The 17,353-nt window shown below is 41.9% G+C and overlaps 1 protein-coding gene across 4 annotated transcripts in view; it reads right to left on the bottom strand.

Annotated features, from left to right (window-relative positions):
* The window catches only part of GALNT13 (polypeptide N-acetylgalactosaminyltransferase 13), a 142,012-nt gene that overhangs the window by 55,190 nt on the left and 69,469 nt on the right, over positions 1-17,353 (bottom strand). For all 4 annotated transcript variants that reach the window (XM_061363779.1, XM_061363778.1, XM_061363780.1 and 1 more), the window contains exons 5-7: positions 6,321-6,487; positions 5,109-5,316; positions 4,479-4,649 (exon numbers count right to left, since the gene is read on the bottom strand). In XM_061363779.1, coding sequence (XP_061219763.1) covers positions 4,479-4,649; positions 5,109-5,316; positions 6,321-6,487 — 546 coding nt within the window. The remainder of the gene's footprint in view (positions 1-4,478; positions 4,650-5,108; positions 5,317-6,320; positions 6,488-17,353) is intronic.

The following is a 17,353-nucleotide window of genomic DNA, read 5'->3' as shown; positions in this document are numbered from 1 at the left end:
AGTTATCTGTTGCCACAGGCAAAACCATAGGAGGAGAAATGAGTTCACTTAAAGCCGAAGGATGTTCTGCAAAGTACAAATGCTGTACAAGTGGAAAAAAAAGAAGTATTAAAGGTTTCGCAAGACCGCTGGCTTTAGCTGGCATTACCCATGAACACTGACCACTGAACCAGGCCCCACCTGAGAAGGAACTGCATTGCCCAGAGCTACCTGTTTCTGTTAATTCCCAGATCCACCTGTATCAACTATCCACAGGAAGCTTTAGCTTTAAGCTGCACCTCTGCAACAGGGCAAAAATCCAGGTTTTGCTCCCAGAGAGCCCTTTGGTAACAGAAACAGGCTTTGCACTTAAAAATAACACATTTTCACAAGGTCTCATTGTTTATAAAGTTTACAAAGACAGAGGTGACTCCAGTGACAGTGGAAGTCACAGCAGTTACTCTGTACGGAAGCGATAAAATCCCAAGGTGCATCCGAACATCAATGAATGGTCTTGACTACTGAAACAAAAGAAAATACAACTATAACCATGGACACGAGTCCTTGGGGCTTACTGTACCCTCAGAGTAGGAAATTTTCCCCTACAGCAACACCTGGAAGCCCCTACAATCCCCATGGCTCTCAAAGCCACAGTTCCTCTCTGATTTTGCAAATACACCTGAAAAAAAAACCAAACACTTCCACTGATTCTAACAAACCTCAAAGAATGAAGCGTTTGTCTTGAACACCTCTGTCTTCAGGAACAACCTTTTCTTCAGGGTTTTCTTCTAAATGTCCCCTCCCTGTTGTCAATTTACAGTGTCAGTCCTAGCGAAGACACCTCATGCACTGAAAGCTCTTACTTCTGCTTCTGATCATGTACATGTAAAAAAATTGTAAGTACCCTTTTAAAAGCCCCCAAGAAATGCCACAGACTTCTACTATCTCCTGCCCCAAGATGTGGAGCATTGAGAGGGGGTCAGGGAGGAGATAGCATGACCCAGCACCCAGAAGAGCTCCCACCATGAGAACTGCTCACCCTTCTCTACTGCCTTTAAACAGGGAGTGCCTGTAACCCAGAAATGCTTTCACTGCCTTCACAAAACCTCAGTTAATAGTCACCATTTTAAAATATTCTGGGAAAGGTTATGCTACCGGGGTGTTAGCTGACCTGAAAGAAAGCCAGATAAGAGGACTAGAAAAAAAGAACCAAGAGAAGGGATTTTAAGAGTAGGGTTTAAGAAACAGAAGAGGGAAAGGAGCAAAAGTCACAAGGACAAGTGTGTGAAGAGCAGGAACAGCACATATGTATGGATCTCGGATAAGAACCCAGTCTGGCTGGGGCAAGGCATCACTCATTAGTGTGCAAGCACCCACAAGTCCCTGCCATTCTGTTTGCTAAAAATATGACAATTTAACTTTTCTAACGGAAGTCAAGAAGAAAGCTCCTTCACAGCTGTACTGCATGACAATTAGTTGTGGGGTTTTCATATCAGAGTCACTGAATTAATTAACCTTTTCCCACTAAATCTAGAGATTCCAAGAAAGGCAGATTATTTGAGTCAAATAACTCAGGAATTTAGCAGTTCCTGTTCCCTGGGTAAACATGCAAGCAACGTTTCATGTCTACGAACTAGAAAGAATCAGGCACCCTATTCCCAGACTACAGTCCCTTTGACCTTCAACTTCACTGGGGTTACTGGTCACAGCTATGTGCTAACTGGACTCTGCTTACTAACTAGCAAGCTCTTACCAGTTATATATCCTGACCTTTTCGACCAAAATGCTTATACCATAACACAATTACATACATAAATAATAAACTGTATATAAAATAATTCATAGTTTGAAAATGTATGCATTATGATTTAAAATCTAAAAAGCAAAGGTAGGAACTTATCAGTGTTGTTATGGAAGAGAAATATTTTGAGTAAAGCTTTTGTCAGTTACGTGGATTTTTAATACAACAAAAAGCAGAATTTAGAAGGCTTTTAGAAAAAAAAATATTAGAAATTTTAGAAAAAAGAATTTGAGGGCAGCTGTTATACTGCATGCACACAAACAGTTAACCCACTGATGGCTGCATTCCATGCCTATTCCATTGATGATTACAAAGAAAAAATATGAATAAAGACACATTCATCCCATATGAGACTGAAGGAATGTTTAAGAATGGGGAAAGCAACATGGAATTAAAAAATGAACTTGCCAATTTGTTTCTAAATTTTTGGTATGGGTTAGGCTTTTTTTTATTTTTATTCCCCCATTTTTTTGAATGTTCAGGTGGCAACAGCTGCCAAAACCATTCTCAACTTAGCTGAAATACACTTGCAGAATTTGTGACACCTCAGGACTGATGTAGTGCAGCAGACTCTTGGACTGCGCTTGATAAGCATTTGGAAATACCAGCTGGTGCTGAACACAGCTTATGACTTATTAAATGTTGTTTCCTACAGGAAGGCTGTTATCCCCAAGCAGCTCCACAGATCACTTGCTTTGCTGATTCTCTTCCCATTGGGTAAAAGGGAAAATGAAACAGGGAGCACTTTCTTCTGACACTGAAGAGGCTGAAATGCCTTTACCATGTGGTCAGAGAGAGCATCTCTATGTCTAAGAGCTGACACTTTGGTCTGAAGCTAGCACAATTGCACACCACAGCTCAGCTATTCACTCTAAAACACTTGTCTAAGAGATATTTCTGGGACATGCAGCACTTGGCATTAACCTCTGTCTTCTTCACCCATACCCTGCTCACTAACACCCATCTCACCAGGAGAATCCCCAGAAGCCCAGGTGATTACCATCTGAAAGCTGATGGAGGGACAAAAAAAAAATTGAGGGGGAAAAAATATGCTGTTTTTTGTTTTCATAGTTTTAGGAGTCAGTCACGCACCTGATTCTGGATTAACTTTAAGTACTACTCCATTTCAAGATAGGAGAATTGCATTTCTTTGAGAACTCCCTATGTCTGTGAATTTTTTTCACAGGAGAGACAGGATAAACAGAGCCCAGGGAGTGGCACAGCAGGAGCACTGCATGAGGCTCTGCAGCTCGTTAGGGTAATTAACTCTACCAATTTTAACACACACCTGAGTGCTAATGAAATAGCTGCTGGCAGACTTCACAGCTGAGTGGTAACATTCTAGATCATGAGAAAAACAGTTCTCTCAACTCAAAAATAGCTTCATCACCCCTCTGCTAACAACAGGGTCTGCTCCTTGGGACCCTGCTCATGTTTCCCAAGATCACTGCCTAAAAATAAAATCTAAAAAATTTGGTCCTTTCCACAGACTTTTTAAAAGGGCCTGTAGGAACAGGACAGGGGGAATAGCTTTAAACTGACTGATGGTGGATTCAGATTAGATATTAGGAAAAAATTCTTCCCTGTGAGAGTGGTGAGGCCCTGGCACAGGTTGCCCAGAGAAGCTGTGGCTGCCCCTTCCCTCGCAGTGTTCAAGGCCAGGTTGGATGGGGCTTGGAAAAACCTGGTCTAGTGGAAGGTGTCCCTGCCTGTGGCAGGGGGGTTGGAACTAAGTGATCTTTCAGATCCCTTCTAACCGAAACCGTTCTGTGATTCCATGATTCTGTCACTCCACACTTTGAAGGACAAGCAATGAAAGATTTTGCCCATTTTCTGGCATAAGCAATTCTGAAAGGGTTTTCTTGACCAACCCACTGCCTTACCTGGAAGTGTGTCACAAACCTGCGCTGTGACTGTTGCTCCCTGAGATCCCCCTTTTATCTGCCTGCTGTGTACAACTGGGGGGTATGCAGGACTGGAATTCTGTTCACTTCATCATGTCTCTCACTCAGAAACCATTACATACATTTTATTAAAAAAAACAAACAAACTTTTCATGAAGACCACAGAAGCTATTAGAGCTCAGCAAATAACCCACTGCAAGTAATTTATTCAATTTGTTCTGTTTCAGCTTCATTTAAAGTTTTTATAGAGGTTTTGTTACAGTCTGTGGTTTAAGCAATTAAATGAAAGAGGTCAGGAATGATCACGGGAATTCAGGACATACTCTTAGATCACTTTTGACTCAGTGTGCACAGTCATCAATTTTCTTTTCTAGGCAATAAAAGCATAGGTTTTAAGTGCAAATCATCATAACCGAATACTTGGATTTAGTGTTCAACAATTTAAATTTCAGAAATATGTTCTGGTATTTGCCTTAAATTATGAAAAGACAGTAACATCTGTAAACACAAGGTCAGCAGGCTATTTGCAGAAAACAGGGAAGGAACTTAAAAATCAGGTAATATTTTCAATTACTGTATGGTGAAAAAAAGACATAAAGGACTTTTCTCAGCTCTGATACCTACATTGCAGCATTAAGCACAGGTCAGATTTTGGTCTTCACTACCTGAACAGTGTGCCGTTCTCTGACACATGTTCTCTGATACTGCACCAAAACCTGAGATATATAGCATTATCATCTACATAAACAATTACACAATACAGTTAAGTAGCTTAGTTCTCTTGATTCACTAACCTCACAGGCAAGGTCCTGTCTCCTTTCCTCCTGTCCATCTCCCTCTGTGGAACTGGGTACCAGCGAAAGTTCAGTTTCCAGTTAAACCCTCCGTAAGTCATATCAGATCCAGCCATGTATTCAAAAGTGTCATCACTGATCACATCGATGATTGGGCAGACAACAGTTTTCCTGTAAGGAAAAAATTGTGCTTTCTTAAACAAAACAGGTTTTCATGGTAGTAAGAAAGAGTAAAAAATTCAGAGTATTGACTGTCACACAGACAAAAAGTTATGCCTGGTAAAAAGAATGGAGAAAGGTGGCCATCAGGATGGCGGACATGCAGACCTTGTGAAAGTAAATGGCGCAGGTTGCTGTCATTACTGGTATTATTATTCTTACTGTCAGCAACATAAATCCTGCTGTAAGAATCAAAAGTTTTCCACCTATCTATTTAGAAATTAGATTTTGACACAAATATTAGAAAACCCTCTACCTTCCATATAAATTAAAAAAGGATTAAAAAATTAATCTTTATTTTCAGATCAAAGATTTGTTTCATTTCTATTTTTTAGCAGAACAGAGGAACCAAGGACTGGCCTGGAGGCAGGAGGCAGATCCCTGCACCTGGAGGGGGAGAGCTGCCCTTACCTGTCTTCCTTTATCCTGGCCAGCAGTGGCTCGAGCCAGCCCAGGGTGCACTCACAATGTGCGTCCAGGAATGTTATCACCTGCCCTTTAGAGGCTGCCGCCCCACGGAGCCGTGCACGGATCAGTCCTGACCTCTGCTCCATCCGAATGATTTTTATGGAGACTTCCAGATTTTTCACGTAATTCTCTAACGAGGCTTTCAGAAACTCTGCCAGAGATAAGTGGAAAAAAAAACCACCAAAACCCAAAAATAAAACAAAAACCCCCACCAAAAACAAAGAAAGAAACAAACAAACAAACAAAAAGAACCAGAAAAAAAAGTATTATTTTTAGTAAGGTTCAGCAAGCACCAAGGACTCAAAATATAACTGCTGAGTTTATGCGTCATGCTCGGCCCTCCAAGGACAGGCATGCACAAACACTGCCCTTACACAGGAAATGCGTTTTGACATATTTAGAGTTGTTCTGAAGTCACAGCTGAGCTATGGGGGTTTGCACCAACACTCTATTCCAGGCAGCCACATGGAAAACAGCCCACGCTCACAGACACATCTGCCCAAGCATCTCTGCCCAAGCATCACAGAAATTTTAAAGAGTTGTGATCAGTTTCCTTGAAATAAACCAACAGTCAACAGGGAGTGCAAAATGTTCACATTGATTTGTCTACGGTTAATACAAACATGTCTATTTTTGATGAATTTCACCATTTCAGTCCTTTAGGAATCCAATACTTTGCTTTTAGGGAAAAACTGTAGTTACCTGGGCTCAAGTCCTCCTCCACCTTCTTGCCCAGAGAAAAATTAAGCTGACTTTTTTCCTGAAGCAGGGAAATCCAGGACAGTAATTACAGTTAAGTTAATGCTACAGAAATAAAGGCTGGCTTAGCTTGAACCTTCTGTCCCTTGATCCATTGCACCTACATGTTGCATTTGTCATGATATTAATTTGGCTACTCCAGGAAAATTTATCATTCCACTGATTCCATTTACAGAATGCAATGTGATTCCTTTCCCAGGTAATAGCAATGTCACATGTAGACAGTTTTCTTTCTAAACCCTGGGTTTAAAATCCAATCGTAGATGCTTGGTGAGAGGCACAGGTCCACTTCAACATGACAAAAGGAAGTCAGACTTCACCACCCTTTCCACAGGTGAAGCCTGCAGTGGCACTGAAATAACACAAGCAACAGGACTCTTCTCATCCTGAGCCTACCTCTCTCGCTGGCATCATCCACAAGGATGATTTCAGAAAGCAGGTGGTGCGGTGACCGATTTATCACACTGTACACAGTCCGAAGCAGAGTGCTCCAGGCTTCATTGTGAAACACAATAACCACACTTGTGTTGGGAAGTTCATCAGGATAGACTTTAGTCTTGCACCTGCAAAAAAAAAAAAACCACACAATCCAAACAGAAGAAAAAGAAGGTTAATCTTTAAGAAAATCCCTGAAGAACTCTACCAACAGGACAGCCTAGGAAAGGGGCTCCAAACCTGTAAGTGGGATATATTTCAAACCAGTTACTGATCTCTGCAAGCTCCCAGTCTGCAGCCCGAAGGCAGAGGGGATTTGAAATTCTGCTTTCTTACTAAGAAAACATAGCAGAGCACCCAGAGGAAGGTCGCACTGCTGCATTCCCAGCTGCCTCGGCCTCACAGTCTCCTTGCTCCCACTTGGTATGCCAAATCAGCTTCCAGAAGCCTTTGGATCAATGCATCCTCACATCACAAACAGAAAACTCAGGACAAGGGGGCAATTAATATTACACGTAATTAGCAGTTAAAGTGAGGTTAAATAAGTCTTTTCTTGTGAGAAACCCCAAATTCTATGGTTTGAAGTACACAGGCCTGAGACTTCCCCATTTTCTGTGGTTTTTTAAACAGAGAAAAAAATTACTATTTTCTACAGTATTCTATATGCCTGTTGAATGGAAGATTGAGAGGTCTAGAATCTCATTTGGAAAATTGAGAAATTATGGCAAAGTGAGTAACAGATATCAAACACTGCTGATTTTGTGCAAGCAAATTAAAGCTATTTGCATATTACAAGAGACAACCTAAAAATCTGCACGTTTCTTCCATGCCTTGGACACATTTCAGAACCAAAGCCTAAATCAACTTGCTGAGACAGGTCAAGTCATGGCACTTAAATACACCTAATAGCGATTCTTAACTGTTGTGACTTGAAATAATTTGCACTTTTATATATATATATTTTGCTGTAGTGTGATTTTCTGGCTGTACCTTTCCCACTGTGGTCTGGGTTCAGGAAAGGACAGGTGAGCATGGACGTACTTTCTTCAGCAGCAGCACACATACCAGTAAATTAAACTGCATGTAAATGGAGAAGAAATTATGTATGGCTTTTTAGCGCATCTTCTTTGTAACACCACAAATTGGAAGCCTCCCTAAAACCTCTGAATAGGTGAGTTATTCATTACCATCGAATACCGTGTTTAGTTTTGGTCCCTGTTGTACAAAACACAGACACACACCAGTCTTGACATCGTTTTGATAATGACCACTGAAGTTTGTTTTAGAAGTCATCCCACCTTCCCAATTTCTGCAATCTAATTAATGATACAACTATCCATCAATCACAATTTAGATTTAGAGTTCAGACAAACAAATAAAAATCCTTTACTAATTATCAGCATTGACAATACCCTCTCTTTGGATTCAGAAGCGTCCAAAGGAGTGTGAGCCCAGCAGGACAAGATGTCCAAAAAAAGGACATTCTGAATGTACTTGTTTCCAAGGCACAGTAAAGAGTCTCCTTGCCTCAGAAGTTGTCTCATGTCAGCCCTGGAATCTGAAAGTCAGATATCAAAGACTAAAACCAGAAAGGGTGTAGTGCAAAGCTCAGCACTTCTTATGTTCAGAGTTGTTTTCCAGAGCTTAACATCATACTTCAAACTATACACCAAACTGGAATAAACTCTGCCAGTCCTATATTTCACAACAGTCATTTTAATTACATTTAAAACAGATACAGTCTTGGAAATTGGAAAATAACTACTACATATCATAAAGTTTAAAAATATTCTGAAAAGCATGTCAGTAGTAAAATGAGACAAGAAGGAAGAGATATTTTCTTGTCTGTACTATAACACTAATTTTGCAGAGCAAACAGATATTAAGGACAAGAATGTTTATAATCACATCATATTTGCCAGGACCTTCGGGACTTTAATTATCATTCTTATTATTTTTCAATATATCTTACAGTACCCAGAGAAGGGCTAGATGAGCTGAGAACACCCAGGAAGAAGACATGCTGCATGTCCTATGTTTTACAGCAGACAAACTAAATTATCATAAACGTGGACATAAAAATCCATGATCAGCATCCTTGAGTGCATGAAACAGCATAACCAGCTGGCCAAAAGAGGCGATGATCTGGTTGTACTCATCATTGGTGCAGCCTCACTAAGATCACTGTGTGCAGTGGTGGGCCCCACTGTGTAAGCATACGAAGGTCCCTGACTGCATCTAAAGGAGGACAACAAAGCTGGTGACAAGGCTGGAAGACATATTCTCTGAGGATTTGTGATTGTCTAGTTCAGAGGAAAGGTGACTGAAGGACAACTTCATTGCTCTCTGCAGCTTCTTGAGGGGTAAACTTGGAGAAGGAGATGTCAGTCTGTTGTCTCTGGGACCTAGGGACAGGATGCCTGGGAAGGCTCAAAGCTGTGCCAGGGGAGGTTCAGACTGGACATGATGAGTTATACAGAAGATTAGATATAAAGAAGTTCTTCACTGTGAGAGTGGTGAGGTACTGGCACAGGTTGTCCAGAGAAGCTGTGAGTGCCCCATTCCTGGAAGCGTTCAAGGCCAGGTTGCACGGGACTTTGAGTTGGAAAGTAGATGAGCTTTAACGTCCCTTTCAACACAAACCATTCCAAGATTCTATGGTTCTATGAGGAGGTTTGTGTTCACCAAGAGGGTGGCCAAACCATGGAACAGGCTTCCTGGAGAGGTGGTCAATGCCCCAAGGCTGGCAGTGTTCAAGAAGCATCTGGACAATGCCCTTAACAACATGCTTTAGCTTGGTCAGTCCCAAAGTGGTCAGGCAGTTGAACTAGGTTATAGTTGTAGGTACCTTTCAACTGACACAGCCTACTCCATTCTATTAAAGACCAAATTTTTAAAAAGCAACTGCTCAGGAGTCAGCAAACTGTGCACAGACAAGAGCTTGTTAACCGACAAGTGTGTGTGTAACACAGCTGACTCCTTACCTTGCTGACACAAGTGTTACACACTAGATGCCAGAAAGCTGCCAATTCATTTCCCACCAATACAGAAAGTGCTCCATTTACACACTTAAGCATGTGCTGTTGTCCTGGGTCCTATTTCAGCATTTCCGAACAAACAGCAACAGCACTGCTCAATGGGAAACTTTCCATGTCCAGTTTAGCTACTAAAGACAATGAAAATGAAGTAAGGAGGCAAGCAGGAGATAGAGACTGAAATACTGACTGGTGTGAGGCTGAGACTGCTCTGGATTGTAAGGTTATGCTTTTACCGACATTCCTTTGTTTTCTGGTGGAAGCAAGACATTAATTAGTTTTTACTAAGCTCACTCAAAGCAATTTTCATGAGTATTTGATTAACTTTAAAAGTTAAACAACAAAGATTGGTAATAATACAACCATATGGTGGGTGTATAATCACCGTTCATGCTCTTCAAGTAATTCCCACTGCCATTTACAAGATGTGCAATGGAAAACAATCACAACCCAGCCAAACGTGACTAATTTGTACCCTGCTCCCCACTTCGCTCCTGGCTGCATGTGGCCACGCTCCAAACCCAGTGCTCATTACAACTCTTTGAAGAACCACCTCAGTAAGAAGCCCCAGTGCCACCTCTTGGCCGGTTTTTCTGCATAGTGAGGAATGAATGCAGCACACAGATGGCCAGGGAGGTGCTGGAGACAGCACAAGATTGGCATGAGAAGGGCATGGTTGGGAGACACCCAGTATACCAAAACCTCCCTGTTCCAGACCCAACAGGCTGTTTGCCAATGGCTGCTCCCTTTCCTTCCCTCAACAAGTGCAGCAACAAGTATACAGCTTTCTGCTGCAGGTTAACTCTTTCATCTCCACTATGTCCAAGAGTACCGACTCAGGGACCACCTTCTGAGCTCAGTATCAATGGAGCACATCCTGTGAGACGGGCATCCCATGTCTCGGAGATCTGGGCTCTGTAGTGCCCTACCACAGGGAAGGGGGAAGGACACGCCTATTCCCATTCTGTCCTTGCAGCACATCTTTAATAGCATTTCAGTCCCAAACCTAACATTCTGCTCACTTCCGAGTATTTCTAAGTGCACAAAAAATAAAAACCTTTCATGTCCCTCTACTGAAATTATGACAGTGATTCATGTTGCGTTTTTTACTAATTCAAAAATACACCATGCACTGAAGAAGCAATAGATAAGTCATCTGCTAATCACATGCTATCAAACACAAGGACTCCCTCTCCACCACCCCTGCACTATTTACAATGCATACTGATTGTTCAACATACACTGGAAATACTTCCCCAGAAAAACTGGGTTCGCTCATACAGTCATCAGATGTTACTTTATGAATACACATGAAGTAAATACAGCTGCTTAAATGTGGGAAAAACGCATCTTCCAAGATCAGTAACATGGAAACAGACTGATAGTCTCCCTATTTACCACCCTTTCCACTGGCTGGTGTACACATTATGTGAGCGTGAAGGATTGCACTGTGATTTTATCCCTTCCAGAACTGTGTAGAAGCTCCCATGGAAGCAATTCAAGCCAAAATATCATGCATGAAAGCAAAATATTTGGAGGGAAAAAACAAGACTATAACTACTATACAGAATAATTTAGGTTGGAAAATACCTTTAAGATCATGAAGTCCAACAGTTAACCGAGCACTGACAAGCCCGCCACTAAACCGTATCTCTAAGCGCTATGCCTACATGTCTCTTAAGAACCCCCAGGGATGGTGACTCCACCACTTTTCTGGGCACGCTGTTCCAGTGCTGGACAACCCTTTCAGTGAAGCCATTTTTTCTAATACCCAATAAAACCTTTCAGGTTGTTGGAGAGAATGATTAGGTCTCCCCTGTAAATATATAGTTTCTGATGCAGTATTTTTATATGATAGATTTGGGAGCATATGGAACTGTGTTAAACAGTTGTAGTTTATATGACTTGAGGGATTCTCATGATTATTTAGTCATTACCTTTTCTTGCTTTGCTTTAGTGAAAATACAAAAGATCAACACCCATAAAGAAAAGACTGGTAACACAGATCATTGGTATGATTCCTCTACCTGACCAGATTTACTGTACACTTTAGTGCAAAGAGGGCACTGGAAACCACCCTGGGTGGGACCAGTGCTTTTGCTGTGAAGCACTCTCCAAAAGGCAGACCAATGTGCTCCGCTACTACATGCAGTGAGGGAAGGCAGATGTGCTGTAGAGAAGGTTCACAGCCAAGCTAGGATAAAGGGAACATGAAACAGCCTGGGACTCAAGCAAAATGGGGGAGTTGTTGGTCAGGATACCGAGAGGGGATCCCAAATTTCAGGCACAGACAGACTGAGAAACCAGCAGTAGTGCATGCTGCAGCCTTCAGTCATCAGGGTGGCAGAAGTAAAGGATGAGAGAATTCCCAGTTCTAACTTAAACTCCTGTTTTGTCATACACTGCATCTCTGCCTCTGCTTTAATTCATATTTATGTTCTGATTAATACTACATGTGCAGCAGCAGTATATCTATTCAGGTATCTAACATACATAGGTTTATATATATTTATCTAAACATGTCTATACCTAGTTTTATTTATCTATACATACATAAAAACCTACATATATGCAGATACGAAACCTTAACTTCTCTGTGGGTTAGCAAGGTCTCTCTCCTCCCCAGAGGGTATTTACTATTAATGATGAATTAATGTTCTTGTATATACTGATGCAATACCAGATTGCACTGGAGTCATGATTTCCATCATTATAAAGTATCTATGATTGTACAAACCATTAATATTTGCAGTAGAAAGATAACACCTGAAAGAAATGCAAGCAAGCTCCTCACTTCTTCTTTGCCCTACTGACATGTCATTTCTCTTTTTGCACTTATTTCAGCTTTGCCTCTTAGTTCCAGTCTCTTTCACTGTTGAATTCTTACATTTTAAAATTGGCTCAGTTTGAACTCCTGCTATGCCATTTCACAACCTGCTGCTGTATTTCTTTCCAGCTAATATGATTGTCTTAAATATTATCTACCACCTCATTAATTCTCAGCTGTGAGATGAATAGTACACCAGAAGGTGATTTGGAAAAGCTGCTGACATCCCACAAGTTGTCCATCAGCCTCCAAAAAGGAGCAGGACACACATCTACTTCTGTCTGTTTGCACTTCACCACTGCAATGATCTTAGTGCATCATGTTTCCTGAGCACTACTGACTAACGGCAGCTAATGCAACCACAGCTGACCCGTGGGTCCAACACAGCCACTACCTCTCAAATCTACATCCTGTAGTGCTTAGACACAGTACAAGGTCAAAAAAGCTGCAAGCAGTGCCAAAGCATGAGAAAAACTGAATCCTAATTTCATAGTAATGAACAAAAATGACTGATGTAAGCCAAAGCAATGAATTTACCATTATGCAGCAAGTTCCTCTGCAAAATTGCCTCTTAAAAGTGGAAACACTGCAGTTAAGCAAACTGCCAAAACATCAGATGTTACAAAGCAAATTAAATCGATAAATTCATCTTTTCGTAGGTGTGGTTACCTTACAGTGAACTTCATGCCTTGCAGTTCTTTTACTGTCTTAACTTAGGATCACATCCACACATGTTATTTTTGAAGAAAGCTCAGAGGAATAATTTTACACAAAATGGAGGAGCTCACCTTTAAATAGTTTATCACAGGTACTAAAACAACCCCATACGTTTAAATGTGTTCTTATTTGGAATAAGATCTCACATGCCAATTCTTAGGAAAACGTTTATCAGTTCTCAAACGAGCTGAGGAAAACTCAAGTATTTTTGGGACAACTTCAGCACCAGTATTTTTAAATACTGGCCCATGACAACAACAGCAAGTGAAAGCATCTTCAATGGGAGTGAGGAAGTGGAAGATGTTGGACAGTCTTAACAATGCCTTGAAGCCTCTGAACTCATGGATTTCATTTTGAAAGCTGTCCCAGCAACAAAGCACTCCAACAACAAAGCTCAGCTATGCAATACTGTCAAAGCACTCCAAATGTTCATGATATTGATTAGCACCGCAGAAGTATTCTCTAAAAAGCAAGTGGAAGGATGACCTGAAAGGATTGAGAGTTTCAGATAAAGAGACTGGACAAGGGTAGCCCCTACCACACCATCAGTAACTGCCTGTCACCATCCTTCATCTTTCTTTCCCCTCCCTCCACCTTCCCAATACAAACATATGGCAAGATACACCATGAAATTGCTTGCCATGATAGACTACTTCTAGGCTATTTGGTATTTAAACCTCACAGAGGATGGCTGGTGTGGCTCAGCTGCTTTGTACAGGTATGTTTTCTGAAGCACACTGCTCCCACTGCAATGAAACCTTTAAAAAAGACCTTGATTGCCTGTTCAACAAAAGAACCATTCCCTTTCAAAAGCCCTAAAGCATCCCACAGCAACTGCTACATGAAAAGCCACAGCTCAAGGCTCAGTAAAGAAAGTGCCCCAGGACTCTGCAATGCTCTGCCCCCATGCAGCAGCGTGCCCTCCTGTCTCAGGAAGCTTTTCTCCAGAGGTCTAATAGCTCCTGAGCTGCTGGATGCCCTCTAGAAATGCTCAGTGACAGCCTGAGAGATTTCCCAGCAGCACCAATCACCAGCATCAGCATCTTGGGCATCTATCTGTGTGTTTACCCACAGCATTTCACAGAATTGCAGAACACCAGGTTAGAAGGGAGCCTCAAGGATCCTCTGGTCCAACCTTTATAAGCGAAGCATGACCTAGACTAGATAGCCCAGACCTAGACTACATCAGCACATCTGATCTTACATGTTTCCGATGCTGGGGAGGTTCACCACTTCTCTGGGGAGGTTATTCCAATGGCTGGTGGTTCTCATTGTGAAAATTTTTCCCCTTGTGTCCAACTGGAATCTCCCCAGGTGTAACTTGTGCTCATTACCCTTAATCTTTCTCCAGCATCATATCATAACTTTGTAGTGCCAGAGCTGAAATTCAGGCATATCTCTTTTACAATGAAATGTACAAAGCCTGCAATCTGCTCTTTCTCATCATCCCCCACGTTAGTAAGCCCTGAGAGCAAGACAGCATGCACAGCCTTGGTGCTCAGTTATTACTCACCGTAGTAGAGAGGGGTAACAAAATCATTTAGCTTGGAAAAGAACTTTCAGATCGAGTCCAACCATTAACCTCACCCTGCCAAGTCCACCACTAAACCGCATCCTCAAGCACCACACTGAGTTGTCTTTAAATCCCCCCAGGGATGGTGACTCCACCACATCCCTAGGCAGCCTGTTCCAGTGCCTGAAAATCCTTCAGGTTAAGAGATTCTCCCTATGCACCAGCATAGCTGCCAGCCAGGCACATTTCTTTATCTCCCTCTAGATCTGAAACAAGATGCCATCTGAAATAAGATGCCACCATCTTATTCTAGTACCTCATAAGATACCAAACCGTATCAATGCATAGTGATTACATGCCAACACGTATCATATTGTTTTATTCTGTGCTAATGGCACATAACAAATGTAACTTGCGCTCTGCTGTGCCTGGCTTTTAAGAGCATACTTGTATATCCCATTAGTCCAGTGGGATAGTGCTGGTATCCACAGAAATACTTTCAAGTATTTCCATCTTTGCCTAATCTTCGGCAGGATTTAAGAACATAAGAAATGGTGCACTGAATTTAAAAAGAATATTCCAGCAAAACAACTGCTTATTCAATGATTTGCGGTAGCAGAAGACCATTTCTGGTTTCCACCCATAAAGAATGGCAATCACAACCACCACCTCTCTTTGCTAAAGTGGTTTTGAAACACCAGGTACTGCAAAAGAAACCAAATGCCACACTGGTACAACTCCAGCCATCAGAACTTTCAGAGCATGCTTACAGATGCCTCCAAAGCCAGTCCTTTGGCCAGGACTTTCATGGAAAACCCACATTCAGAGAATACTTCCATTCTCAGAAACTCAGACTTCAAATCTGTTAACTGTGCTATGTGCAGATCACCACTGTTCCTCCTTGGGTTCTGGGTTTGCTTTTAGTCACACATTGGACGATAAGCTAACCACCCTCAGTAAGCAGTAATTTATTTCTAGAGTAAGTGATAACTCTGGTACTATGTGAAATCCTATTGCCTGAAATAGTATCCTCCTGTCTACTTTAAATAAAATCTGTAAGTTACTTAAGGAAACTGACAGTGAAAATGAAATGCATGGTACAATATTATGAACAGATGAAAAGACTGCCCAAATGTTTGAATGCCCTGCCAGAATAGGATTAAAGCTTGATCTGTTATGTTGCCCCTCTGCCACAGCCACATACAATTCCAGGTTCTGAAGGACCTGCAGAAGAGTCCATGTCCAGGAGCTCCATGGAGAGCAACCTCTCCCATTCAGAGAAATAATGCATTTCTCTGCAGAAATAACACATTGCTGCAGCAGGTTCTGCTGCAGCAGAGGGCTGGAGCACCTCTCCTATGGAGACAGGCTGGGAGAGATGGGCTTGTTCAGCCTGTAGAAGAGAAGGCTCCAGGAAGACCTTAGAGCAGCTTCCAGTGACTAAAGGAGCCAGCGAGAAAGCTGGAGAGGGGCTTTTTACAAGGGCATTAGGGACAGGACAATGGGGAATGGCTTTAAACTGACATAGGCAAGATTTAGATTAGGTATCAGGAAGAAGCTCTTCCCTGTGAGGGTGGTGAGGCCCTGCCCAGAGAAGCTGTAGTTGCCCCATCCCTGGCAGTGTTCAAGGCCAGGTTGGATGGGGCTTTGAGCACCCTGGTTTAGTAGATGTCCCTGCCTGTGCCAGGGGGCTTAAAACTAGACGAACTTTAAGGTCTTTTCCAACCCAAACCATTCTAAGATTTTATGATGATTTCAATATACACAGCTTTAACTCTGCTGTAAGAAATTCATTTCAATTCCACCATCTCATATTTTACACTGAAATTTATCCAACTGGAAGGTAAACAGAAAATAATTGAACAGGAATTTATTTCACTTACAGGAAACCAGACTGTGCTGGAATTGCATCAACATTGCCTTACTAAATTTTATTGTATCAAAATACTCCATAGCTAACCAATTTTTATATACACCAGATGATGGATGTGCAAATACCTTATGAAAATTGTTCTCTGGGGTTTCATTACAGAGTATAAATAGGTTCGCACTTCGTAGGAGAACAGACCCTTCGTTCACACCTTTAGCTATCTGAAGCTGATAAAGCTTCAGGTATAGCCTTGAATATCAACTCTTCCTCTGGTTTTTCAAACCCAAACTCCATTTTAAGATCAAGGATCTTAAATGTGTTTTCCAACCTAAATGATTCTTTGAATCCATGGAAAACAACATAGCGTAGAGAGGACTAGTCCTTCTGGGTGGTAATCAAAGCTGCTGTGATAGTTCAAGGATGAGCTCGGACAGATGCTTTTTACAGGCCTGTATTTTTGCTTAGAAATACCCTGCACATGCCAAAGTTACCTATGTACCTGCTGATAAAAGCTGAACCAAGGATCTTTACTGCTTTGACTGTTCAATGCTCATCTGCCTGCAAAAATGCACTTGTCACAGAATGACAGCATCGCAGGTTAGAAGGGACCTCAAGGATCATTCTGTCCAACTTGGCAATGTATGATATAGACTAGATGTCCCAGCACCCTGTCCAGACAGATCTTCAAAGAGCCCAATGTTTGAGAGTCCACCACTTTCCTGGGGAGATTGTTCCAATGGCTGGTTGAACTCACACTTATAATCTATTCACTAGGAGGGTGGTGAGGCCCTGGCACAGGTTGCCCAGAGAAGCTGTGGCTGCCCCATCCCTTGCAGTGTTCAAGGCCAGGATGGATAGGGTTTTGAGCAACCTGGTCTAGTGGAAGGTGCTCCTGCCCGTGGCAGGAGGCTTGGAAGTAGGTGATCTCTAATATCCCTTCCAAACCCAACCAGTCTAGGATTCTGTGATCTGGCTGTAGAAGCATTATCTAAGAGGCTGAGACAGCATTTGCTTGTCTCACTTTAAAAAAAA

The sequence above is a fragment of the Neopsephotus bourkii genome, unplaced genomic scaffold (genome assembly GCF_033783945.1).
Source record: "Neopsephotus bourkii isolate Nb327-2 ecotype Australia unplaced genomic scaffold, CSIRO-AGI_Nbou_v1 NB_1181, whole genome shotgun sequence".
Classification (NCBI taxonomy): Eukaryota; Metazoa; Chordata; class Aves; order Psittaciformes; family Psittacidae; genus Neopsephotus; species Neopsephotus bourkii.
Note: the sequence above shows the minus strand (reverse complement) of the source record. Positions and strands in the feature narration are given on the sequence as shown.